Raw genomic sequence first — 27751 nt, forward strand, 5'->3', positions numbered from 1 at the left:
TCTGAAAACAACCCCCTCTTCTCCCCCAGCCACAGGTTGTAGCCAAGATCTCAGTTCTTGTGCTCAGTTCATCTGAGAGAAAGACACTGAAGGAGCAGCTAGTCCAACCCTTTCACTTGACAGAAGAGGAAACTGATGCCCAAAGACGAAATAGGAGCAGCCCAAAGTCACACTCCCCTCCCTGATCTTCCCCAGTCCCCTGGCCCACCATAGAAACCTTGCTTGACAAACCAACCAACCCTCAGCACCAAGAACAGCCAAAGTGTGTCAATGTCATTTCCAGGTTTTTATTTGCCTGTTATAATTCTGTCATATATGTACATATATATATAAAAAAGAGGGCATTGGAGTTTGTCAACAGACCAAGCGGACATGTACAGACGGAGGGGTGACAGTGTCCACTTTCCCCCTCACCTTTTCATTTTTTTGTTTTTGTTTTTTCTTTCCTTGGGATGGGATTATCAAAGCTAACCGCTATGGAAACCTAGCAACCACCTAGACTCAGACATGGGCCTACACACTAGCAGTGGGGACAAGTCGGGGGAGGAAGAGGGTACAAACTTTCCAAAGTCACAAGGTATTTACACTGAGAAAGGATGCACTGGCTGGGGGGGGGGGGGAGTGGAGGGGGACCAGGGAGAGGGTGATAGACTAGGGGAGAGCTTGTGTCTGTGTATTCTGTGTCCCAACCCAAGAGACTGGGGAATGGAGAGGGATATGGTCAGGGCACCGGGTCCTGGGTGAGGCAGGAGGGAGTCAGACGCTTAATGGGCGACTGACAGAGGCCACTTGGCTTCTTGTCCAGCGTTGTATGTGTAACAAAGGCAGCTTGTGTATGAGATGCACCTGGAAGCAGTGTGAAGGGGGCCTGGAGGGAAGTGAGGAAGACATGGAGGAGGATGGAGGGGTTTGGGGTCCTGGTATGGGGAGGACTCGGTTCTCTTGAGCCATCTGAGTGGTGGAGATGGGCCCAGCCATAGGCCTGACTTCCTTCCCCAGCCCTGGCCCAGCTGCAAGAGGGAAAGCAACTGATGGAGTAAAGAGAAAGGGACTGGGGTGGGGGCATTCCAGCCATCCAGTGACACACTCTTCCTGGTCTAGGAGGCAAGGCAAGGGAATGAGGCTCTTGCCCCAGTCCTAAAGAGGCCTGCTTTGTGCAGCCCCTGGATCAGCCTGGCAGGTTCCCCCCCAAACCACTCCCCAGCCCTTCCAGAGGGTGAGGGTCACAGGGGCTGGGAGACACTGCTTGGGGTTTACCCTTCATACCCTCCCAAACTGTCACCACTCAGAGAAAAGAGTTAAGAAGGGGCTTTGGGTAGGGCCAGCTGTGGTAATTTTACATCTAGGGGTCAGTCCCTGGGTTGGGGCAAACCTGGGTGGAGAGATGGGGGAGGAGTGGACTGTATTTTTGGCAATTATATGGGGAAGGGGTGAGGAGAAGGGGAGCCCCCAAATCCTTGTAACCCACCCACCTAGGGACAGAGGAGTAGGGGCAGGGGGCTCCTGCTGGAGTGGCGTGGGGGAAACCCCTCCATTAGGAGGGAGAGGGAAGCAGGCTTGGTGGAAGGGGGTGTGGCCCTCCCCCTCTGGGCCACTGCTGGACTACTCCAGGGTCACAGCAGCAGGGTTGATGGGGGAAGTGGCCCCAGAGCTATCGTTGCCTCCAGCAGCTTCCTTCTCCTTCTTGCCGCTGTACTGGCCAATGAAAGAGCCATCTTCATTGAACTGAACATCCACACTGCCGCCATAGTCAGCCAGGCTGTCATCACTGCCTAACGGCTTAATGTCTCCATTCAAGGATGGCTGGCTGCTCCCAAAGCCTTTCTCTTCATTGTCGCTAAAAAGAGAAGGGAGGCTTGGGTTTACTGGAGGAAAAAGGAGACCCGCCCCGCACCACCTCTGGCGAACATTCCCTGGCTTTCCCCTCCTTTCCCCTCTCAAAGGGAGCGCTTTGTACATTCCCATGCTCAAAGAGCACGTGCAAAGACCAGCACGTGCAAGGAGGAAAAAGGGGAGCATGCATGTTAGTGGGGTTGGGGGGGACCAATAGATTCATCTGTGTGGTCCCACAGTCATGCCTGTAGGTCATATGCTGATTTGGGAAACCCAAGAAATGTGCATGTATGTGTCTCTGTGGGAATAGGGGAAATAAATACTTGTTCACAGCCATGGTATAATGAAACAGATATGTGTGTGTGCATGTATGTATGCATATAATATTATAACGATAATATGTCCATCATGTTTCCGGAAATGGTCATGCCTGAGGACTTGCCAAGATCAGTGATAGCCAGATAAAGTGTATCTAGGCTGATTCATAGGATCACAGAATTTAGAGCTAGAAAGGACCTTAGAGGTCATTTAGTCCAATCTCCTGGTTTAACAGATGAGAAAAACTAAGTAAATGGCAAAGCCAGAATTTGAACTCAGAGCCTCTGGCTCTAACTTTCAAGGTACCAGAGGGTATACACGTAAGCACTTTTGACTCTCACTAGCTTTTCCCTACCCCCTCACCCAGGCATCTGGAACATCCCATAATTAGGGGGGGAAGAACTTCAAAAGGGGAAGAGGGACAGCCCAGCTCTAAGACAGGAGAGCAGAAATATGACATGCAGACCCCAAATCTCGATTCAGAAATGGAGCAGGAAAGGGGATGAGGGGAGATTAGGGTCACGCTCTTCCTGAAACTAGGAGCCATAGAGGGAGATAGGGAGAGGAGGACCAAGAAAGGACACAAAAGCAAGGACATTGCTCTGGGGACAGGCCTGGGGTGGAGGCAGTTACCTATATTTAAGGATAGAGAAGCTGGTGTGGACAGGGGAGAACAAGAGAAAAATGTCAGGGAATAGGGGTATAGGGCAGTGCCCTTCACCCCTAGAAGGAAAATACCCCCCAGCAGCAGTGCTGATTAGCCTGCCTTACCTCTCCAGGGACCTGAAGGACCCAGGCAGCAAAGAAGAGAGAGAAAAACATGGGATCAGGTAAGCTCCCAAGCCCCTCCACCCACCAGCAGCCTGAGCCTGCCAGCTAGCCATCCAAGGACAAGTTTGGACACCAGCGTCCCCCACAACTCACCCACCCCTGCTCTTACCTGTACTCGCCAAACGTCTCATCTTTCATTGGCCTGGCCTCGGAATCCACCTGTGTGTCTTCCTTATCCTTGACTGTGGGCACAGGAAAAGGTGGCTTCTACTGCCTTCCCTCCTACTCTCTCTCCATCTTCACCTCCAGAAACCTGCTCCAACCCTCCAGACAAAGCTCCAAGACCCCTGCCTCCAGAAATCTGCCCCTGAGCACCCATGGCCTTGTGGGAAGTGTGACAATCCCAGGGCAGAGTCAAGTTTGCCTGCCATCGGAATCAGAGTCTACCAAGAGCTGACATTTTTCTAGCTCTTTAAAAATATCATCTCATTTAATCCTCACAATAATTGTGCAATTCTGCTAGACAGGTGCTCTTGCTGCAGGCTATGGACTATTTTCTTCATCTCTGAACCTATCTGCCCCATCCCCTCCACACATACACACACACGCACACACACACACAGAGTCATGCACACACACATACACACATACATACGCACACATACACATATACGTGCACACATACACATGTGTACTCATGCACACGCATACACACATACATATATGCATGCACAGATGCATACACATGCACATATATGGACATGCATGCACGTGTGCACACATGCACGCATGTATACACACAGGCACAGGTGCATACGCATGCACACATGCACACATGTGCATGCACGCATGCATTGCGTACACATGTATACACATACATATATACACACGCACACACGCACACACGCACACTCACAGCCCATCACTGGGTCCCGGAGGTGCTCTGGAAGCATTTGTTGAATAAATGAGTCAGATACAGACACTTCCCCCCTGTCACTTGGTTCATGCTGCCTCCAAATGTGGCCATCTCTGTCCCACCTGCCTCTCCTTGGCTCCCCTGGTCCCATGTCTTCTGTTTTCTTCCCACCCCCCTTCCCCCAACACATGAGGGAACAGCATCCAAAAGCCCTGAGAGACCTTCCAGGCATATATGTGTGCCCACCCATGGGTGAGTATATGTGCATCAGTACACATATGTATGTATTCATGGGGGGGAGCCCACAGATCTCTTTACCTGAGTATTTGCCACCTTTGCTGCGTTTGATAAAGCAAAGGATCAGAAGGATGAGGAGGAGAAGGATCATGGCACTTATGAAGACAATAAACCAACTCCTGGTGGCAAAGTTCCCAGGTGACAGCTTGACTCGATCTGAGGTGGGGACAGAGATGCAGAACCCAGTCCAAAACCAGGACAAAACATATGTCTGAGAAACTCTAGGGACTGTTCTGTTGAGTGAATACCCTAAAGCACATGCCCAAGGGGAACTCAGAGGAATGCCCTGCCCAGCACATGGGGAAGAGCTCATGTTCTGAAGGGAAAGGTAAACACTTCCCCTTCCCCCTTCCCTAGAAGGTCGGGGATAGGGAACCCAGAGATCTGCACGGAGCCCATACACTTAGAATGAGTTTGGCTCACAAATCAAGCCTGGTTTCCATGCCCGATTAATCTTTTAACTAACATTTTATAAAGGAAGGTGGTGCTCTAGACTAAATGTGAGGACATTCTACTCTGAGGCAGTGAATGTCTGCACTGAGACATCCACAGCCTGTTGCTCAGACTTACTGAAAATGGGTATGTGTTCACATCATGCATTTTGAGCCTGGGTAAGCATTCAGCTAGTGACCAGGGTCAAGACTCAGTCAAGGCTCATTCTAGACCCACAATCAGTATTTGGTTTGTGGCCAGGGTCAAAGCTCAGTCTAGGACCATGGTCAGTGCTTTGCAAGTGGCCAGGGTCAAGGCTCAATCTAGGACCAGAGTCAAGGCTCAAACAATAGGTTAGGGCTTGGACTGTAAGCACACACTTCAACCTCATCAGCTTGTATCATATTGTACCATATTATACCAGATGCAGTTCTGGTCATGGGGACCCACCTGTGCCACCTGTTTTCACCTCCATCTCTCTGAAAAGCACCATCTCATCTGTGTAGTTGTAGCCAAAGAAGTAAATGGTGTATTGAGTATCAGGCTCGAGGTTCTCCTGAATGTAGAATTTCTGACTATAATTCACATGCTGGGGCTGGAGATTCTTCTTATCTTTGGGCAAAGGGAGAGAGAGGATGAGAACAGCAGGTAAATATACCCAAAGGTATAGTAACTTCAGATATTTGGTCCTGCCATCCCCACAAACCATCAAAACATTCCCAAAGTCCCTTCCACAAACCAGGTAGTAATTGAATGACTCAAACTGGGAAGCAAGACAAGAAAAATTGATACAGTAAAGTCTGAGGCCTGCTAACAGCTCCCCCACTGGCTGACAAAATGAAATAGGACTAATGATCGATTGCTGTTCTTTGACATACATTCTCACTTGACCCTCAGAACAGGTAGAACATGAGCCAATATAATAAAAATGACAATTCTACCTAAATTAATTTACTTATTCAATGCTATGCCAATCAAACTATCAGACAATTATTTTCTAGAGCTAGAAAAAATAATATCAAAATTCATCTGGAAGAACAAAAGATCCAGAATATCAAGGGAACTAATGAAAAGAAATGGTAGGGAAGGTGGCCTAACCCTACCAGATCTCAAATTGTGTTATAAAGCACCAATTATCAAAACCACTTGGTACTGGCTAAGAAATAGAGGGGTAGACCAGTGGAATAGATTAGGTACTCAAGATGCAGTAGTCAATGAATATAGCAATCTACTGTTTGATAAACCCAAGAACCCGAGCTTCTGAGATAAGAACTCACTGTTCAACAAAAATTGCTGGGAAAACTGGATAACAGTGTGGTGGAAACTGGGCATAGACCAATGCCTGACACCGTACACAAGAATAAAGTCCAAATGGGTACATGATCTAGGTATAAAGACTGATACTATGGACAAATTGGTGGAGGAAGGAATAGTGTATTTATCAGATTTATGGAGAACGGAGAAATTTTTGACTAAACAAGATAGAAAGCATTATGAAGTGCAAAATGGACAATTTTGATTACATTAAATTGAAAAGTTTTTGCACAAACAAACCCAATGCAACCAAGATTAGGAGGGAAGCAGAAAACTGGGAAAATTTTTGCAACTAGTGTCTGTGATAAAGGCCTCATTTCTAAAATATATAAAGAACTGAGTCAAATGTACAAGAATACAAGTCATTCCTCAATTGATAAATGGTCAAAGGATATGAACAGGCATTTTTCAGAGGAAGAAATTAAAGATATCTATAGTCAGATGAAAAAATGCTCTAAATCACTCTTGATTAGAGAGATACAAATCTGAACAACTCTGAGGTATCACATCACACCTATCAGACTGGATAACATGACAAAACAGGAAGATGATAGATGTTGGAGAAGATGTGGGAGAGTTGGAACACTAATTCATTGTTGGTAGAGCTGTAAGCAATTTGGAACTATGCCCAAAGGGCTACAAAAATGTGCATACCCTTTGACACAGCAATACCACTTCTAGGACCATATACCCAAGAGACCATAAAAATAGGATAGGGTCCCACATGTACAAAAATATTTATAGCAGCTCTTTTTGTAGTGACCAAAAACTGGAAATCAAGGAGATATCCATCAATTAGGGAATGGCTGAATAAACTGTGGTATATGAATGCAATGGAATACTATTGTGCTATAAGAAATGATAAACAGGAAGACTTCAGAGAGGCCTGGAAAGACTTATATGAACTGATGCTGAGTGAAAGGAGCAGAACCAGGAGAACTTTGGACACATCAACAACCACAGCATGCGAGATTTTTTCTGGTAGACTTGGTACTTCATTGCAATGCAAGGACTTAAAAAATTCCCAATGGTCTCTTGAGGCAAAATGCCTTCCACATCCAGAGAAAGAACTATGGAAATCGATCACAGAAAGAAACAGATCATTTTCTTTTGTATTATGTTTTGTTTTGTTTTATGATTTCTCTCATTCATTTTAATTCTTCTATGCAACATGACTAAGGTAAAAATGTATTTAATAGGAATGTATGTGTAGAACCTATATAAAATTGTATGCCATCTCAGGGAGGGAGAGGGAAGGGAGGGGGGAAGGAGAGGGAGGGAGGGAGGGGAAAAAAATCTAAGATATATGGAAGTGATTGTACAACGCTGAAAACAAATAAAATAATTTAATTTTAAAAAAAAGAACAGGTAGAACAGTTGAAAAGCACTCAGAAGCAGGACAAAGTAAAAAACACACCATGATGACAAGAATATAAATGGAAACAGTTGACAAGGCAACCAAATGCAGACCAACAGGAATGATCAATTTCTGTCCCCAAGATAGGCAATGATGAGCCATGCCTTGATCATCTTGGTAGAGAGGTGGAGGGGTCTATGGGTGTGGAATGTAGCATATTCTATAAACATGAGTCTCTGGGTCAGTTGGTTTTGCTCAACTATTTTCCTTTATTACAAAAAAGAATTCTGGGGCAGAGGGATGCACATTGGGGGATAAAGGGGTATAAAAATCAAACATATGGATGAAACTTTTTTTAAAAGAAAAGAATCTGCTCTTGTAGATCCCCAGTGACTACCCAATCATGGAATCCACTAGCCTTTTTTTTCATTCCTCATCCTTGAAGCTCATGGCTGCAATTTCTACATTTCCTAAACTACAGTTCTAGAGCCAGAGGACCAGGCAACAGAGGAGACAGTAACTGTCACCAGAAGGCCACCAAATCTGGAGGCCTGGATTCAAGTCCTAGTTCTGCTACCTATTGGCCTCAGTTTCTTCCTCTGCAAATTCTTGCATTAAGCCCTTCCCTTCACACACACCCATATATTCACAGGGTGGTTGTGGGGAACACACCTTATTAATTGTCTGGAAGATCACAGGCTTTTAGAAGACAAGCTATCAATGACCTGAGAAACTATTTTACAAAAGAGGAAGCTGAAACCTGACTACACTAAAGCAGCTAGAAAATGGCAGAACCAAAACTGAAGTGACTCCATAGCCTCCAAAGTCCTCTGACTCCAAAGCCAAGGTTCTTTCCACTGTACCACACTGCCTTCTAGCATCCTGAATTTGATTTTGGGGATGGAGGGAGAAGGAAGGGAGGGAAGAAAGCCCAGAATGCAAAGCTCCAGAGAAAACAAGGAGTCTTTTCAAAAGTCTTTCCATTTTTCATCCAGATGAACTTTGTAATGACCTTTGGGTCCTTAAATCAGATCTTAATGAGGCTAAACAAAGGAGGAGGGAGTTGCCACAGAAATGGCAGGATGTGGTTGGAATGTAATTGGAATGGGTGGAATGCATTGATATTTCTAACAGAAAGAATATTCTTGAATTCTTCCCCTGTCTGACAGTACAAATGAGGCATCTGTCTGGTCATCATAGCTGACTGGCAACCTTGAGGGAATGAGAAGTCATCCATAACCACTGAAACCCCCAGATCTCAGCCAATCATTCAAATCAGTTACTCACACTATCACAGAAGTTGTCGTTGGATTCTAGATCCAAAGTTGGAAGGGACCTCAGAGACCATCAAGTATGAGGAGAAGGGACTAGTTTAAGGGTCTTTAGAGACCAGCTATTCCAACACCCTTATTTTACAGATGGGGAAACTGAGGCCTTGAGATGGGAAGTGATTTACTCAAGTCACATAGTTAAAGACAGAATTTGAACTGTGGTCCCCTGACTTCCAATCCATCACTCTATCTAATGTCATGCTTATTCACACACAGCTGAACTGTACATCCTCAGAGGCCTTTTCTAGAGCTGAGGTGCTGTGATACCTCACGTCATTAATGATGATGATGATGATGGAAGATGAAAGAAGAGGCACTTCTTTCGTACTCTAAGGTATGCAGAGCACTTTATGCGCAATCTCAATTTGAGCTGTGGCACAAATCTATTTTACAGATGAGAAGCTGAGACTCAGAGAAGAAGAATGACTTGGTCAGGGTCTCACAGCACTGATCTCAACAGTGGGGGAAAGATGAAAATGACTATGTAGACACCAAGAGATGTTTTCATTCCATTTTGTATTTCTTTTCATTGAATTGTAATCATCTCAATAAAGGAGGTTTGCACAACATACAATTAAATAAGCAAATGAGGAGCCAGCCTGGTTATAATGACTAGAGAATCAACCTCAGAGTCTGAAGGCCTGATTCCTCTGAGACAAAAACACTGCAGTCAGTGCTGACCTGAACTAGTGGATGTACTTTCCTCCTCTGGGAATCCCCTTACCCTGATGATGACTCCCCACCCAGGTCCAGACCCTGCCCCCTATCAAAAACCCTAAATGCAATTTCACCTTTATACTTTTTGCATGAATAAATTAAAAATCAAGGAGGGGGGAAAGCCTTTTCAGTGCCTGTAAAAGGGACAGTTGGGGAGCAGGGCCATGAAGGGGTGACTAGTATGGGTGGTGGCCAGTGATGTGGGGGTCAGCAAGGGGAAGAGGAGCTATGGAGGTCTCAAAGGCAGGGCTGTTGAATGCCTGTGCCCTTGGGGCAGGAGGGACAAATCTTCCTTTGGAGAGCTCTTCCCTGCCCCTCTCCCCTCTCTCCTCTCCTCTCCGCTCTTCTCTCTCTCTCTCTCTCTCTCTTTCTCTCTTTCTCTCTCTCTCTCTCTCTCACACACACACACACACACACACACACACACACACACACACACATGCTGGCATTCACACTAGCACAGACACCCCTGAAGTACCTTGATCCAGTCCTCACCTCCTAAGGCTTTGAACCATATCTGGAACGTGACATCATGCTGTCCTTCCTCTGGAGACCAGTAAATAGTGCTGGCATTCTCACTGGTCACAGCTGAGATGTTGCCAAAAGTTGGGATCCCTGTGGAATGGTGAGGAGGAGAGAGCGAACTATTGTGGGAGGGTGAGGAAACAGTATTCCCCCTCTCTTCCCATTCTTCCCCTCTTCAGCATCCACAACATTAGCCCCCTCCCCACCAAAGGCATTCCATTGGCCTGTAGGAATCAAGGATCCCTAGTCCACTTGGGACAGAGAAGAGGGAGGCCTAGTTCATGCCACCTGAGCAGGTAGCAGGTAGCAGGCCTGCCTCTCCTGTTCTCTCCTCCCCTCCCTCTGCCCCAGGCTCCTACCTGATTTGAGTATGGTGCTTCCCTCCTGGGTGATCACTTCGCCAGGGCCCACTTTGGTGGTGGCTCGAAGCTGGAAGTGGTACAGAGCCTGGGGGCTGAGGCCGCTCAGGTTGAGCATCAGGATGGTGGGAGGCAGAAACTGGGTCACTATCTCTTCTTCTTCTGCCTCCTGGTTAACTATAGGGATGGTCCAAAGTCTACACCAAACTGGCACCATTTTCCCTCTGCCAAGGTTACCTCCTCCCATGATGGCCATCTCACTCCATGAAAGCTACAAGTAGGCCTTGGAGGCACCTCTCCACCCCCCAGGTGGGCACAGGGGGTGGGTGCCTCACAATCAGTCATGATGGATATGTCCAAGAGAATCTTCCCTCATTATTAGCAAACTGGGTCTCACCCTAGAGTGCCAGTATTTGGAGGGCTTCCTCCTATCAGTGGATGCTGTCCCCAAATCTCACCTTGAGGGTCTCTAGAAGTGCAACTGCCCCACCCACACAAGACTCCCTGCCTCTAGCAGCCTTCCCCCAGCCCCCCTGAAGTTTTCCCAGGTACCATTTGAGCTAGCTATGGCCCTCAGATAGTAGCCTGGGTCAGAGAGGGAAAACAGCACTTACTGGGCTTGTACAGAAGTTGATAGCCTTTGAGCTCTCCATTTGGGTTGAGAGGGGGCTTCCATGAGACCTGCAAGGCTGTGTCTGACAGGCGGCGCAGATGCAGTGACTGTGGGCGATCTGGGACTGCAGGGCATGGCAGAAGACAAGTCAGAATCTAGTAAGGACCCAGGGAGCAGGGAGGACTGGAGTAGACAGGGGCTCACCTCCCTCTCCAGTATGGAACTGTATGGTCTCGCTGGGCAGACCCAGGCCCCGACCGTTGAACACCTGCACCTGTACCCCATAAATGCTATAGGGCCGTAGGTCTGAGAGGACAGCTTCTGTGGCGCTGGAGGGCCTGTCGATGAACATTTTGGGAGTATGCCTCTTACTCCTACTCCAGCGGCTGTTAACCCACCAGTATGTCACCTGAGGGGAAGGCAATGGTAGAGTGGGTAGGTGCTTATTCCTGTATCTCAGGCCCCTGCTGTTCCCTCCCTGGTGGCCCAGATAGACCTCCTCCCCTTTCTTTTACCCCTTCCCTCCTTCCCAAGGGTGTAGACTTGGGCCTGTACTTCAGAGAATCTCAGAAGGGGGCAAGGGGGCTCAGCTGGGCCAACCTCCTTTCCCTTTTCTGACATCCCTTATGGTCTCCTCCCTGACTCCTCTCCAGCAGGTCTCCTCACTTCCCATTCCCCTCCACTTCCCCATACCCATTCATCTTCTTTGGGATCCTTACCCTATATCCACGAAGATGCCCTCTGACCTCATTCAGATCCACAGGCCCCCACTTGATTCTCACTGTGGTTGCATTCAATAGCTCAATGGCTACTGTAGGGATGGCCTGGGGAACTGGACATAAACCCACAAACACAAGTTGGAGTGTGCCCACCTCCTCTCACTGCCACTGACCCCAGAGCTAGAGAAGAACAAACTAACATTCTCACCTCCAACATACAGGCAATTCTCTTACCCATACACCCACAGACTCCTAGCTTTATCTTATACCCACTCACCCTCTTCCATGGGCCAGGTACTCACCATCCTCACCAGAGTAGCCAATGACAATTTGGGGGTCAGGTCCCTTCCCCACTTCATTGACTGCCTGGACCTTGATATCATAGGGCACAAAGGTGGGTGTGTTGGACACCACAAATTTGGAGGCTCTCACCATAGCCTCCTGCCATTCTGACTCATTTTTTTGCCGCCACTGCACTCGATACTTCAATTCAGGCCCATTCCAATCCATCCATTTTAGGGGCTGTAGGGGAAGGAGGAAGAAGGGTGAGTATACCTTTGACCAAAGCCATGGAAAAATGGTTCTCAAAAGAAAAACTGCAAAGTATTCACAACCACATGCAAGAATGCTCTCAATCACTAATAATAAGAGAAATGTTCATCAAAATAACTCTAAGATATCACCCCACAACCTACAAAAGTGACCCCAAAATGGCAACAGTCAACACTGGATAGGTTGTGGAATGATAAGCAAACTAATACATTGTTGGTAGAACTGTGAAATGGTACAACCATTTTGGAAAGTTATCTGGAATTATGCAAAGAAAGTGATTAAAGTTAATTAATTTATTAAATATACTTATATAAATTTAAATTTAATATAAATTAATCAAATTAAATTATGCAAAGAAAGTGATTAAAATGTCTCCTTTGAACCAGACTCCATTACTGGGCTCCAAAGAAGTTATAGATAAGAAGAAAGTCCCCATAGACACCAAAATATTTGTAGCAGCACTTTTTTGTTATAGCAAAGAATTGGAAACAAAATAAATGCCCATGGATTAGGAAATGAATGAACAAATTTGTGGTATGTGAATGTAATAGAATATTACTGTGCTGTAAGAAATTATGTGTGTAATGAATATAGAGAAGCATGGAAAGGGTTACATGAACTAGTGTAGAGTAAGTAAGCAAAGCCAAGGAAATGAAATATACAGTAATTACAGCACTGTAAATGGAAAGAGCTGTGTCTGATTATCTGTCTGTCTCTGTCTCGATCTGTCTGTCTCTGTCTCTCTGTCTCTTGCTGTCTCTCTCACACCAAAAGAAATCCAAATTGAATATAACAAAATTATAAAGATCAAACAGGATTCCAATGAAAAGATATGAGAACACATCCCCAATCCACCCCTTCGTGGAGATGAGAAGTCCACAGGGATTACACATTGCACATATTTTCAGACTTTTTCAACGTTTCTATCAGTTGTGCTATTTTTTTTTCTTTAAAAAATATTATTTGTTATATGGGGTGGCTCTCTGGGAGGAGTAAGGGGAGTGATACTGATTATGATGATGTTAGAAATGTAAGACATCAATAAGAAATTTATTTTTTTTAAAAAAGACAATATCTTTGACTTCTATGGGGCATTGAAACCCATATAATGAAACTCAAAGTCCTTGAACTCTGTTTTCTATTTTAAAATCTCCAGAACCTGTTACTCTGCCCCCAACCTGATAGAATAATAATAATATCTAGCATTTATATAGCACTTTAAAGCATGTGTGTACATATGTATGTATGTATGTATGCATGCATGTATGTATATATAAAATCTCATTTGAAAAAGCATAAACTCCTAGAGGACAAAGACTCCATTTTTTTTCTTTGTATCCATAACATTTAGTGCAGTAACTGACACATGGTAGGTGCTTACTAAATGCTTGTTAACTGACATAATTCTCAGATCCTGGCACTCTACTCCTACTTAATAATCCTTAGACCATGAATAATGAAAGTGCAAGGGTAGAGTATATAATGGAAACCACCCCATTTGGCTCTGGTGCTTTGACTAGATGAAAGCACTTTTTTTGATTCAATCAAACAGTCAGAACTGAATGTGAACAGGGCCCGTACACCTTCTTGAAGTAATCAAAGCTATCATATGAGAGACTGGATCATCTCCTTCCCCCTCCCCCTGCCTCCCCCCAAGCACTTTGTTTAAAAGGGACAAGCTTTCTCAGAATCAGGGAAGAAGAGATTCTAAACTTTTGAATTCCAGAGGTCAGAGCAACCATGGGATAAAGGGAGAACTGGGAGAACTGGCAGAGAAGGGAAATAACAAGGAGAGTTCTTGACTCTGTGGGCAATTGTGGACAGGAGGTCCCAGGCTAAAGGGAAGAAGTCCCAAGAAAAAGGTCATATCTTTCCTCAACTTCTCCTAATACCAGTCTGTCCACAGGCACTAAGCCAGGGATGGGGAACCTGTGGCCTCAAGGCCACATGTGGCCCTCTTAGGTCTTCAAGTGTGGCTCCTTGACAGAATTGGATTCTACAGGTTCCCCACCCCTGCACTATGTTATAACCTGCTGTGTACCCAAATGTTTCCAGTAAACTGAATTGTGCCTCAATCACAAAGAGGCTGGAGGCTACATATAAATGTAAGGTTAGGCAGAGAATACAACTTCTGCCTAGGTGTTAGGAATTTTTCCCAACTTGGGGCTTGGAGTGACTGAACTCAGAACTTTTCAACTAAAGTAAACTCCCTAAAACTAACAAGAAAGAAATCCGTAGGCTTCAAATGAGCTAATTATTGTCACTGGATGTTTGGTCTGTCAGCCATCTGTTCCCTGTGCCAGTCATCCACTGACAACTAAAGTACTAGGGTTAGTTCAGTGGAGCGAGGTTCACATATGCTGTTGCCAAGCTGTCTGGTGGGAGTCCCCAACTTCCAGCTGCAAACCACCATCTGTTTGCATTCCGGCTCCGTGGGCATTACATAAAGTTTCTTTCATTCTTCAGATATTACTCCAGTCTCAATGTCATATGACCTTCTGAACAGGGCATCTGTATCCACGTTATTCTTTCCTGGCTAGTAGTAGACACTGAACTTATAGTCAGAGTCAAGTCAGGTCAACAAGTATTTAATAAGCAGGTACTGTGTAGTATCAGTGGGTTGCTGTCACTCCAAACTTGTAACTTCACTCCATTCACTGTCTTTGAATTTCTCAGTGACTGCCACTTCCCATTTCAATGCGAAGGAACTCCAACTTGTGAACAGGGTACTGGGTCTTCTTGTCATCTAGGCCTCTGCTGGTAAATGCAGTTAGTTTCATATGACCACCATTTTCTTGGTATAGAGCTGCTCCTAATGCCTCCCAAGTGGCATCTGGAGGCAGGGCAAAAGGTTTACTTTAGCATAGCTCAACACTGGTGCCTGGGTAAGATGACTGACCCAGTCTTTGAAAGCTTGCTTACATCTGTCTGTCCATTTGTCTCCAAAAGATTTTGTTGTATTGAAGCCAGTTTTATATTTCTTGTCTTTCTGTTTCTGTGCCTTTACAACCATATTATTCTCTAGTGAGCTCATTCAATATTTTTTTAATCAAATTTCCAACAATAACTACCAAATCCTAGAAAAGTCCTTAGGGTCAGAAAATAATAATAATAGCTAACATTTATTATGTGCTAAGCCCTTTACAAATATTATCTCATTTGATCCTTACAAAAATCTTGGGAGGTAAGTGTTATAATCATCCCCAAGGTACAGTTGAGGAAACTGAAGCAAACAGAGATTAAGTAACTTGCCTAGGATCACACAACTAGTAAGTGTGGATTTGAACTCAGGTCTTTCTGACTCCAGGCCCAGCACTCTGTCCACTGGGCCACCCAGCTGCCCCAAATTCAAAGATTCTTTGGATCTGGCCAAGTCAGAAGTGCTTCTACCTTCTCTAGGTCAGTGTTCACAGCTTTTGAGATATGACCCACATGAGGCTCTACAAAATTGGCACTTATCAGTAGAAAGTTTTAAAGCATTTTCCTCTAGTCGATCTAACACTTTCATCAGTCTTTTTCTTCATGGTCTTCCAAGATATTTCTAAAGAAAATAATTTCATCAGGGTATAGCAGCACTTTCAGGTTTTTCTTGCCTCCAACTACTTTCTCCATCAGTCTTTGGAAAGTAGCACGTATCTCTGAGATCATTTTGACCATGCACACAAACTGATAAAAATCTGACTGGGAAGATGGAAACCATCTTCTTCTGGTAGTAACAACTACACAGATCCAATACAGAAAATCACTGACTGTCTAATAAGTATCTTGAATTCTTGGCATAGTATATTGACCACCTTAGGTTTTTTGTTCAAGATGTAGTAGTTAGAACATATATGCATCTTTCCACTCTTCTTTGGTACTACTACTATGGGTGATGCACATGGGCTACTAGACTCTATAATGATATAATGTAGGTTCTTGAGATGTTCTCTGATATAATTTATCCTCACACAAGGGAATTTTGCTAGATCTTTCCCAGGTGTTCAGGAGAAGGTGAATTGAATCTTCTGAGTCCTCATTAGACCCATTCCACATCACATTCATGAAAATACATTTGCCATCTTGCTAAGCTTCTGTCTTAACCACTCCTTCCCTTCTTCTGGTTCCAGAGGATCTCTAAAATCAAAATTCTCTAGATCTACTTCAGAAGTAAGTTCAATATATCCCAGGTATGAATACTTTTCATCTCTCAGTTATCCAAGGCCAAAAGTATCTTGAGGTTATATAGATACTTCCTTCTGATGTTTCCCATAGAATAACTGGAACATGATGATCACTTGTGTTCTGCTGTCTAGGACAACAGTACAGTTGATATTCTCAATTTTTACAGTTACCTCTATATGAAGTCCAGTGACTCCTGGTGAGGATCAGGGATGGATGACTTCTGCTATGGCTGCCAATGGGTCTGGAATAGTGTTGTAGCTCTTATTCCATGGCCATAGGCTTCAAGAATAGTCTCAAAGTCACCAAGAACATTTCAAATCTGAGATACTGCCACTGCCATATATGACTGACCAAGAACACCAAGTTTGTGAAAGATGTGATCCAGAGGTGTATAGGTTTACCCCTTAAAAGAAGACGACCATGGAATTGTTCAAGGTCTCTAAGGATAAGAGAGCTCTTATATATAATCCTAATGGTACCTTTTATGAGAGTTTTCTCCCCTCTCCACCCCCCCAGGAGGAAGAAGGGGTTAACAAGTGACAAGTAAGAATGGGAACAGAGAATCCAGTGGCTTACCCATTAGCTAATAGCAAAATTAGAATTGTAAATGGCCAGACAAACTGGGTTCAGGGCATTGAATCCCAAATTGGTACAGGGGTGTTGTTCTAGGATGGAAATATTTCCATTTAGGGACCATTGTCAAGCAAAACAATGGAGCTAGGATTCCAGCATGGCCCCCTAAGGAGTCCTGGGGAGATTTAGCTAAAATTGGATTAGCAGATTTACAAAATTAAGTATCATCCAGTCCAAACCATTAAAATCTTTGGGCTATACTTTGGATTCTCTGGAGCACTGTTCTTAATATGCTGATACTCTACTCATGTCCTTTCTGAATAAACTCTGGGAAACACGATGACCTGAAATATGCTGGTGGCAGGAGAGGTATTATAACTCTAGAATATAAACCACTAGGGTATGAATTTCCTATTGGACAAGATCTGCTGGGAAAACAGAAGATTCAACAGGAATTAGGTTTAGATCAATATCTTACACCACAGGGGTCAAACACAAAGCCCATAATACTCCCGAGTGCAGTCAAGCCAAATTAAAATGTCATATTTAAAAGAATAAATAAAAATCCATTAAAGCATAGATAATATTAATCTGTGGTTTTCTAAGTCAATCTTCAATCTGCAGCAGTTTAATGGTCCCCATTTCAACTGGAGTTTGAGCCCACTGTTCTGTTCATACTACAACATGCTCCAAATGGATATTTCACTCAAATATAAAAGGTGACATAAAAAGATACAGGAGAATAGAAGGAGGAATCTTCTACATTTATAGCTAGAGGGAAAATTCTTAACCAGACAGATAGCTATGATTTTTTTTTCTTTTTGGTTCAGAACAGTGATTTCATTTAGTTTCAGTGAGGAAACTCCCTCTATTAATGTAGACCACTTGCAACTGTTCTGTAACTTAGTCTTAGTCATCTAGGTCATGTGACTTATTTAGGTCACAGGGCCAGTATGGGCCAGAGATAGGACTCAAGCCCACATCTCCCTGATTCCATAGCTGGCCCTCTATTTACTGTTACACTGATTTTAGGAGGTAAAAAAGTAAGACCATTTTCATTATTTTAAATTTAAAAGCTTTGACTCAAACAAAATCAATGCAGCTAAAACAAGAAGGGAATTGTTTATCAGAGGGAAAACATTAACTGTGAATGTATCTGCCAAAATTGATACAACCACAGAAGAGCAAGAGTCATTCCCCTAATACTTTGAAGAATATGAACAGCCAGATTTCTGAAAGACGAAATGCAAGCTATTAATAGCTACATAAAAGAATACTCCTAATCACTAAATAATAAGAATGAAAATTAAATCAACTGTGAACTTCTTCTTGCATCCATCAGATTGACAAATATAACAAAAGATCCTATCCTTTTCCCTAGGAAATGCGTTGGCCTTAGAATAGGCTGGTGGCAGGAGCAAGAGAAGAAAGAGGGAGTAAGTACTAGATTTGGGCACCAAGAAGGAAAAAAGGCCATTAGGAAGCAGGTGATAAAGATGTAAAGAATCACAGCAAACTAAGAGACCACAAAGGTCAAGGGGACTCAGTGCTGTAAGTCAAGGGTTAGAGATCAGTGAGGTTTAGAAAGTTGTAATATATCAAACTTTGGCCAAGGATACTGTCCCTATATCAGTTCCTCTATCAGTTGCCTTAGACTTCTGGGAAGTTGACTCCCCTACCAAGGCCCAGGGTCAAACCCTTTTGGGCACCATCACTTCATTCCATTAAACTTTGAGACTGCCTCTCTCTCCAACTGCATTAAAAACCCTGTATGGGCTCTCTCCAGCCGTACTAAATTCTGAATGGCATTGGAAAATTGGCCTGCTACTCAAGGCTCACTCACCTTCCAAGTAATGACCATGTTGTTGGTCTCATTCCCTTCCCCCTTGACATCTGTAGGGTTCTTCTCTGGTACTGAAACATAAAATATTCATTTATTAATGCCCCATCCCGCCCCTTGCTCTGATGGAGGAAAGAAAGTAGGAGTAGGGGGAAGGGAAGAGAGGACTGGCCCTACTTCTAATGTCTAAGGCATTAGATTATCTGACCAGGACTTAGGCCCAGCTCTGTCATTTACTAACTAGGTGGCTTTGAGCAAGCCCTTTCCTCTTTCAAGACCCATTGCCCCACCTGAAAAATGAAGGAGTTAACTAGATGGTCTCTAAGGGCCCTCCTGGCTCTGACATTCTACCACGCCCTATTCCTTTGTCTCTGGGCACACCCTTGCCACTGGCCTCCCCTCTGTGCACCCCAGTTTACCTGATTTGGGTGTGACATAAGGCTCCGAGTCGGGACTTGGCTCGCTGGCACCATACTTATTGTTGGCTATGACACGGAAGTTGTAGTGGATAAAGGGAGACAGCTTGAGCCTGGTTGAGGTCTCATTCCCAGGCACTGTGGCCAGTGGGTGCCAGGTTCCAGGTTCCATGGTCCGGTCCTCAAACTCAATGTTGTACTCTGCCAGGGAGCAAAACAACAGCCAATCAATATCCTGCTCTCAGCCTTGGTCTTAACTCCACTAGGAGGAGGAGGGCCTGGGCTCTCTACTGACTGGGAGCTCCCAAGATGGCTGGAGAGGCAGCAAGCCTCATCCACACCCAACATTTAGAGATCAAGACTGAGGGTGAGATCAGGGCATAGACTTTAAGGGTTTGGGGGCTCAGAGAAGGAAGAGGAAGGAAAATGGCCCTTGAGCTGGGCCTCAGAAGGTAGGTAGACTCTAGAAAGGTAAACAGGAGAGAGGACAGCCTTTCAGGCAGGAGCAAAACATACATAGGCACATCCAAGGGAAAGCCAAGAGTCCAGCCTGGTTGAAAAGGCAGTTGCTTGAATGAAGCCAGAGTTAAGCAAAAATCATCCTAATAATACCTTACCTTTTCATCGATTATCTCATTTGAGCCTCATAACTCTATCATGTAGTTGCTATTATCATCACCATTTTACAAAGGAGGAAACTGAGGCTCAGAGTTCTGAAGTGACTTGCCCAGGGTCACCCAGCTTAAGAGAAAGCTAAAGATATTACAAAATTTAAAAGATTTGGCAGGATTCAAAAGAGGTATAATAGAATACTCTCAATCCCCCACTTTGTGGAGGTGGGAGGACACTGCATGTTTTCCAGACTTTTTCCAATGTATTGATTGGTTGTGATGATTTTTTTCCCTAATCTTTTTTTCTTTAAAAAAATGCCATTTGTTATATGGGTTGGGTCTTTGGAGGTGGGGAGAAGGGATACTAGGGAAAATAACAATGATGTAAAAAATAAAAGATGTCCATAAAAGATTACATATGTGTGTATAAATATATACGTATTTAAATGAATCTATATATACATATATATATACACATATATTTAAAACAAAAGGAGAAGACTGAAGTGAGAGGCTGGGGTCAGGTTGTGGAGGCCTGACAGAATCACCACCACAGACTGTGGGGTCTTTGAGTGCTGGGACGGCCAGGGTACCATTGGCATTGGGGAAGGCCAAAGCTCTGAGGTTTGGATTTTATCCTGAAGACAGTGGAGAGCCACTGAAGCTTGGTTAGAAGGAATATAGGAATTGTGCACAAGGAAGATGGTTGTGGAAGCTGAATGGAGGATGATGGGAGAAGGGAAGAGACTGGAGGCAGGAAGACCAGTAAGGAGGTGATTACAGAAGTCCAGGAGAGAAGTGATAAGGGCCTGAACCAAGTTTGGGAATCATAGGAACAGAAAAGGGATAAATCAAGAAATGGAGAAGATGGAAATGAGAAGTGAAGGACGAGAAAGCTTTTCTCTCAGGCCTTTCTCCCATCTCTTCTCCCATTCTGCCCTCTGACCTATCCAGGCCCCAGCCAAGAAGGAATAATACCTGTGCCAAGATATCTGTGCCCACTCTTGACTGCTTGGGCCACTCAAGCTTGTCTCTGGCTGACAATATCCAGGCATGGTAGATTTGGGTTCCACCTTCCCCTCTGCTGTCCCCCTAAGCCCCTCTCTCTTTTATTGCTCCCCTCTCTATTGAGACCCTACAGCAGAGGTGGGGAACCTTCAGCCTCAAGGCTACATGTGGCCCTCTAGGTCCTCAAGTGTGGCCCTCTGACTGAATCCAAACTTCACAGAACAAATGGCCATACTTAAGGACCTAGAGGGGATTTGTTCTGTGACATTTGGATTCAGTCAGAGGGGCACACTTGAGGACCTAGAGAGACACATGTGGCCTTGAGGTCACAGGTTCCCCACCCCTGCCCTACAGTCTTTGATTTGTACCATACTGCATGTCCTTCCATCACAGCCTGGCCCTTCTTCTGCATGTTACCTGTGGGTGAGACCAGGCTGGGCATTCCCTACAGGCTAGGCCTGAGCCCCTTGGTGTTCTGTGAAATCTTTAGTGTTTGAAGGAAGCAGGGAAGGACTGGCTGGAGCCAATATAGCAAGATAGATGTCAGAGCTTACTCTCAATGGGTGAGTTATGTTCCTCCGCTGGGCTCCAAGATAGCTGGACCTGAAAATCTTTCTGTTTATACAACTCCAGCTGGCCCACACGCCCAGGGCTCCCTATAAATAGAAGATGAACATGTGAATTCGGGAGTAGGCAGGGTGCCCTTAGTGCTCCAAGGGGCCCAGAACAGCCACCCTGCCCCATCACTCCCATCATAACCCCTTAGCACCATCCACCTGCATGGACAAACAGTGGCCCCCTGCTCTCTACCCTCACTGCCTTCTGATTCTAGGACTTACCTACCACCAGCAGTGTAGCCTTTTTCTCTACTGAGTCCAAGGCAGTCTTGACTACACAACTGTAGTTTCCCTGGTCAGTATAGTCCAAGTTTTTAATGGTCAACTCCTCTTCCTTTAGGATATATCTGGTACAAGAGAGAGCACAAATTGGCTGCTGCCCTTCACTGTCAGGGAGCCCTGGGTCTGATGAAGACCATCAGACTGCCCTTCCCTTCCTTGCTATCTTTGCTTCCAGCTTCCAGATGGGGGCACCCCAAGGGCAGGAACCTCCTGTGTTTTCCATCCATCCTTCCTCTCCCCAGGCCTAAAGCAGGTCCTGACACTGCAAAGGGAGCCCAGGCCCCAGGAACTCTCTCAACTCACTTGTCATCTTCAGAGAGGTCCTTGATGTTCTGATCATTCCAATACCAATCAATTTGGATTTCCAGGGAGGGGTCAAAGGACACGTGGCATGGAAATTTCACATTTGAGCCTTTCTTGACAATCTGGTTTTGGGGACCCTTCTTGATCCGGGTGGCCTCTGGGGGAGGGAGCAACAGGATTACCCTGGGCCCATATGGGCAGCTCGAAGCATAGGGATGGGGACAATGAAAGACTGCCTTAGCTGGAAGGGATTAGGGCCCAGGGGCTCGGAGGTAGGTGGGAAAGGGGTGCTGACCTTTGACCTGAAGATGAGCCTGGATAATAGCCCTGTTCTGATCATTGTCAGCCTGACAAAAATAGGATCCTGTGTCATTAGTCTGAAGGTCTCGGATTGCCAGAGTCCCATTGGCATAGGGCACAAAGCGTTCATCCTGCAGGACAGTGGCCTGATCCCGGTTTAGCCTGAGGGTGAAAGGAAATGGGAGTGCGGGGAGACAAAGGCATAAGGATCTCAATCTTCTTACTGTCATTGCTGAGGGCCCCCAATGCACCAAGCTGCTCAGCCCTGACCCTAGCTAGCATTCAAGAGTCTGCACTATTAAAATGGACACCTTTGTCCTAGCTCCTCAGGGGCCCATGAAGGTCCCTCTCTGGATAGCAATATAAATTCTCACAGTTAGGTACACACATGGTCTTAATCCTTCACAGGGACTCCAATGAGTCATCCATACCACTCACTGGCTGTGTGACCTTTGGCCAGTCACTCTAGGTCTCAGTCTCTTCAAATGTCACATTAGGGGCTATATATCCTCTCCTTCTCTGTCTGAAGCTGGTAGTTTTTCCTCCAAAGGGGACTTGAACTATATCTCTTAGTTTCCCATTCTAACATCCTCCCATGGTTTCGTGAGCCCTCCCCCTTTGAGTGCCCCAAAAGGAACAGTAGACTCTCACCACTGGATGCTGGGCATGGGTACCCCAAAGGCATTACACAGCAGATGCGCAGTGCTACCCTGAACCTCCCGGTAAGTCTTATTGTCTGGAGTCAAGATCTTGGTGGGCAACTCTAAGGATGGGGAGAGACACAGAAGACAGAGACAGATCAGAGGTCCTAGAGAGACATCAGGTCTGAAGGAGGAACTCATGGAAGGGAGAGGGCAGAGGGAAATGACCCTAGGATCAAGCACACGTATCATTTAGCTTTTCTGGCCTGTAGTTTCTTCATCTATAAAATGGGGGTGTAGGGGGCAAGACTTAATGATTTCTAAGGTCTTTTCCAGCTCAAAATCTACAAACCTTCAAAGACTCCCCACTGCAGGCTCTTGGCCTAACATTAAAGACCTTTCACAGCCTGGCCCTTTCTCTGCCTCTCCTCAGTCTGATCTCCTGCCTCCCCCATGTACATTTGCTCACATGGCATTCTGACACCGCCTCCCTCCCCTAGAATGGCCTTTCTCCTCCTCTCCACATTTAGCCAACTCTCTAAGTCTTCCTTCTGGTTCCATCTCTGGGAAGCCTAGGTCATGAACTGCCTCTCTCAGAACATTGTTGGTGGCTGAATGAAATCAGAGATAGGCTCCTTACTCTGCTTCCTCTTCCTACCTCCTCTCCCCTCATCATCTCCTAGTTCAGAAGTAGAATAGTGGAGCCACATCCAGCATCTGGTTCATTTGTTGAACTCCAAGGATGGAAAAGATGGGGGGTGGGGTGGAATTGAGAACCAAGCAGCTAAAGGAATTATCAAATCATGGGACAGGGGGAGGGGAGAAGGAGACAGTGATAAGGCACAAAACTTAGGGGCAGGGTAGGGTAGGGTAAGTAACAGGAGTAGTGAGAAGGCAGCAGGGCTGGTGGGTCCAGCAAAGATACTCACGGACAACAAAGATGTAGGCATTGGCGAGCAAGAGTCCATGGTTGTTTCTGGCCTCACACTGAGTCACCATGGTATCATTGGGCTGCACATTACTCAGGATCAGTGCCCCTCCTTGGACTCTGAGCTTGTCATCCCTGGTCAGATCTAGAGGCAGAGTGGGGCAAGCTGAGCCAGGAAGACACAGTCCCAAAACCTGGGCCTCTCACCTCCACCCCCACCATGCCCATCCCAGTCATCATACCCTTCCCATCACCCCAGCCTCAGAGCCTTTGCTCACTTTCCAATGAGACCCCATTGATCCTCCAAGTGACTGTGGGGCGGGGCCTGCCCTGGACTTGGCAGTTGAGTCGAGCAGTCTCCCCTGGTGCCAACACCAGGCTTTTGGGCTCCTGCAACCAGTATGGGGCAGCTGGTGGGAGGACAAGGGTAGGTACTGAGTGACTTGGCAAGGTATGTTCTCACCCTCCCAACTCCTGCTTCCTGACATCCACACTGGCACAAAGCACATGTGGCCTAAACCAGGGCAGAAGTGGAAACATTGGCCTTGCTCTTAGCTGCCCACCCAGGATGCCACTTGCTCTGAGGGGTCTAGGTCAGTAGATGGGGTAAGGTCAATCTGGGAATTGGAGTAGAAACAGACTAAGTTGTGCCTTGTTGGGTAGAGGTTAATAGACAGAAGTGGGCCGTATACTAAGGACAACAAATGTGAGATATTATCTGGGGGGTGAGGGGAAGGGCGAGAGGTGCTATACCCTCAACAGTGACATAGTAGGTATGTTGCGCGGTCCCCAAGGTGTTCTCAGCCCAACAGCGGTACTCCCCATCATCTTCCTCCTCCACCTTTACCAGACGCAGTGTTTTATTGAAGTTCTGGTAGGTCACTCGGCCTGCCTGCATCTGGTTGCTTGGGTATGACCACTTTATGGTGGGTGTGGGGCTGCCCAGGCAAAGGGAAAGGGTTGGTATGAGTCACCTTTCCCACCTTCCCACTCCTCCTCCACAGGTGGTACTAATTTCTCTTTCAGACCCTAAAGTGGTACCACTCCCCTCTCCCCACCAACCCTGTTTCTGGAGTTCTCCATCTCCCTATCTCCAGTTCAATCTGGTATAGGACTGAGAGATTCCAGGGAATGGGGGGGGGCAGTCAAAGATCCAACCAGTACCCAGTGGTGAGAGAAGTTGGCACCCTTGCCTGAGAAGCCCTGGATGCTCCATGAGGTGCCCAGCCCTTCCCCCAGGTATCCCATAACTCACAAGCCCTCGGCGATACACTCTAAGACCAGGGGCTGGCCCCGTAAAGCCACCAGATGGCTGTTCGAACCTTCAGGCAGGAGCAGGCGTGGTCGTCGGTAAATCATATTGTTAGCTAGAGGGGGCAAGGGTGAGCGTGTGGTCACTTTTATACCTAGTGGTGGCCTTCCTCCAAACCCAAAGTCTGATTGACCTGTCAGACCCATAGTGCTAGGGAATAGGGATCTTTAGAGAGGGACAAATGAATACAGTTCAATCAACCAAACTTCCCTGACCCCCCTGTGCCCCCACCTTGTACCAATCCTGTTTCTACAGGAGAAGAAGCCCCCATACACTACCTGGGGTCCGTGGACTCCCTGCCTCTACTCTCAGGCTTCCTGAGTCCTGGTTCAGGCTGCCCAAGTTCTTGCCTTGCCTAAAGTACTCAACCCCTCATGGGATAGACCATGGGTTATAAGCTCATAGATTTTGGGGTGGAAGGATTTTAGAGGACATTGAATCTGACCATCTCACTTTATGGAGGAAAAATCTGAGGTCCGAGAAGTTTCTGAAGGAGAATTTGAACTGAGATCTCCCTTCCTCCAAATCTACTTGAGACTGTGGAAGCTTCAGTTGGCACCAACTGCTAATATTCTGAGGCCAAAGTCATCTATTCATCCACTTGTTCAGCAAAGCTCTTACTGGGCACCTACTTTCTGCTCAGCTCGACAGGGTGCTAAAGGGGATTTTTAAAAAAGGATAAGATGTAGGCATCCAGTCTTGGGAGAAGATAGATCTCACCCACAGGAAACAGAGAACAAGCCTCTGCTAAACAGTGTGGTACTGGAAGAGGCCCCAGGTGACTCAAAGGTGGGAAAGAGTTCTGGACCCTGGGGAAGGCAAAGAAGGCTTCCTGAGGAAGCTGAGGTCTGGGCTAGGGTCTGAAGAATGGGGAAGACCTGGAACAGGTGGAGAGGAATGAGGAGCGCATTGGGAAGGGGGGATGGTCTGAGCCAAAGTGGAGAAGCTAGAAGAAGCCTGGAATGTGAGAGTGATGGTAAAGAGGGCTAGCTAGAACAGAAAATGCTTGAACAGCAGGAATAAGGCTGGAAAGGCAGGCATGGGAGGGCACTGGATGCCAAAATGACGTACTGCATCCTAATTTTGTGGGCCATAGGAAGAGATCGCAGAATCACCAAGTCAAAGACCCTGAGAGTTGGAAGGGACCTCAGTCCTGGACAAGAACAAGAATCCCTTCTACAAAATGTTCAAGTGGCCTTTGCTTGAAGACTTCCAATGAGGAGTGCTCCCCACCTCCCAAGGAAGCCTTTCCCACTTATAGCTAGCTCCTCACTTGAAGGAATTCTCATGCCCCAGATACTCAAATCTTCTCCAGTTGAAACACCCAAAGTTCCTCCAGTTAATCTTCATACAAATGGTATGTTTTCCAGTTTATCATTATCTTTCCTAAAATGTCACTCTTGTAAAGACATGGGCTCAAATCCAACCTGATGCTTATTTACTAGCTGTATGATTCTGGGCAAGTCAATTCCTCTCTCTGGGCCTCAGTTTCCTTGTCTATAAAATGAGGAAGTTAGATGTCTTCTGAGGGCCCTTCCAGCCTAAGATTTAGGAATCTGAGATACTAATTAAAAAAGACAGGAAGAGAGGGATCTGAGGAAGGTGAATCTGCTGGAGCCTGGGGTAGGGAAGAGCCTAAAGATTGGGGCTCACGGTTGGGGTGAGGTGGGGTTCAGTGACCTCCCCAACACACACACACATATACACATGCACATGCATATACACACATACACATACGTATGCATATACACACGTGCACACACACATGACACACACGCTCTTTTGGAGACTTACTAGGTTTGACCCTGAGGTCAATGGGCTCCTTCTGCATGATGGTTCGGGCCCCCAGGAAGTGGGCATGGCAGATGTAGTCTGAGTGGCTATCATTGGTGAGCACGTTGGCAAAGTAAAGGTTTCCATTTTGGCCCATGGTCACCCGCTCGTCCTGTGCAATGTGGAAGATCTCTGGGCAGGAAAAAGTCAGAGCAGAAATGGGTTACTCCCCAGACAGCTTAGCTCCCCTATACAGCCCATGGTCATTCTGCCAGTCAACCCCCTGACCTCTGTGAAGGCCCCTTCCCTCCGCTCCATCATCTCATCCATCTCCCTGATTCCAGGCAGGAGAAAGGCCATCTACCCTCCATGAGGGAGCACCCACTCACTGCTGTTCATCCAGTAGATGCGGGGCTGCACAGCACTGGAAGGAGGATTGCAGGGCAGGACCACTGACTGACCTTCTTCCACTTCGAAGGGCTGCACCTTCTCCTTGGGCCACTTGGGGGCGCCTGGGAGGAGGCAGAGAGAGAAAGCACAGCAAAGTAAAGACTCCGGGGCCAGTGAGAGAGGCCCAGCATAGACAGAGAGCACTGGGCAGATCCATGGGGCAGAAAGCGGCTGAAGGACTAGCCAGGGCCCTGGGATGGGAGCAGCTCATTTTAGGGTGGACTCTGGTGGTCTCCAGGGAGGTCCTGCTCCCTGAAGCTGTGAGGGAGCCAGCATCAAGCATGGTCACCCTCTTCCCCTCCTCCCCAAACCCTTTCTTTCCAGCTACAAGTTTGTAGGTGGGGGCTATAGCCGCTGGCAGTCCAAGAGGAGACCTGCGGGGAATGGTAAGACTCCTTAACATCAGCCTGACACAGAAACCATGGCAACTGTCACCATGGCAACTCGAGGGGGCCAGGGCTCAAGGGAAGTAAGTAGCT

At 46.2% G+C, this 27751-nt stretch overlaps 1 protein-coding gene across 2 annotated transcripts in view; it reads right to left on the reverse strand.

The window, feature by feature from the left end:
* Positions 1 to 267: 267 nt before the first annotated feature.
* Positions 268 to 27751, reverse strand: part of L1CAM (L1 cell adhesion molecule) — a 47692-nt gene continuing 20208 nt past the window's right edge. For both annotated transcript variants that reach the window (XM_072627080.1, XM_072627078.1), the window contains 23 exons: positions 27212 to 27334; positions 26844 to 27014; positions 24993 to 25104; positions 24491 to 24675; positions 24016 to 24147; positions 23739 to 23882; positions 22820 to 22931; positions 22164 to 22330; positions 21869 to 22025; positions 21506 to 21630; positions 21221 to 21322; positions 19051 to 19248; positions 18635 to 18705; positions 11805 to 12024; positions 11503 to 11615; positions 10988 to 11192; positions 10785 to 10907; positions 10171 to 10347; positions 9782 to 9901; positions 5018 to 5179; positions 4157 to 4291; positions 3092 to 3164; positions 268 to 1837 (listed from right to left, as the gene is read on the reverse strand). In XM_072627080.1, coding sequence (XP_072483181.1) covers positions 1603 to 1837; positions 3092 to 3164; positions 4157 to 4291; positions 5018 to 5179; positions 9782 to 9901; positions 10171 to 10347; positions 10785 to 10907; positions 10988 to 11192; positions 11503 to 11615; positions 11805 to 12024; positions 18635 to 18705; positions 19051 to 19248; positions 21221 to 21322; positions 21506 to 21630; positions 21869 to 22025; positions 22164 to 22330; positions 22820 to 22931; positions 23739 to 23882; positions 24016 to 24147; positions 24491 to 24675; positions 24993 to 25104; positions 26844 to 27014; positions 27212 to 27334 — 3362 coding nt within the window. In that variant the 3' untranslated portion in view covers positions 268 to 1602. The remainder of the gene's footprint in view (positions 1838 to 3091; positions 3165 to 4156; positions 4292 to 5017; positions 5180 to 9781; positions 9902 to 10170; positions 10348 to 10784; positions 10908 to 10987; positions 11193 to 11502; positions 11616 to 11804; positions 12025 to 18634; positions 18706 to 19050; positions 19249 to 21220; positions 21323 to 21505; positions 21631 to 21868; positions 22026 to 22163; positions 22331 to 22819; positions 22932 to 23738; positions 23883 to 24015; positions 24148 to 24490; positions 24676 to 24992; positions 25105 to 26843; positions 27015 to 27211; positions 27335 to 27751) is intronic.

The sequence above is a fragment of the Notamacropus eugenii genome, chromosome X (genome assembly GCF_028372415.1).
Source record: "Notamacropus eugenii isolate mMacEug1 chromosome X, mMacEug1.pri_v2, whole genome shotgun sequence".
Lineage (NCBI taxonomy): Eukaryota > Metazoa > Chordata > Mammalia > Diprotodontia > Macropodidae > Notamacropus > Notamacropus eugenii.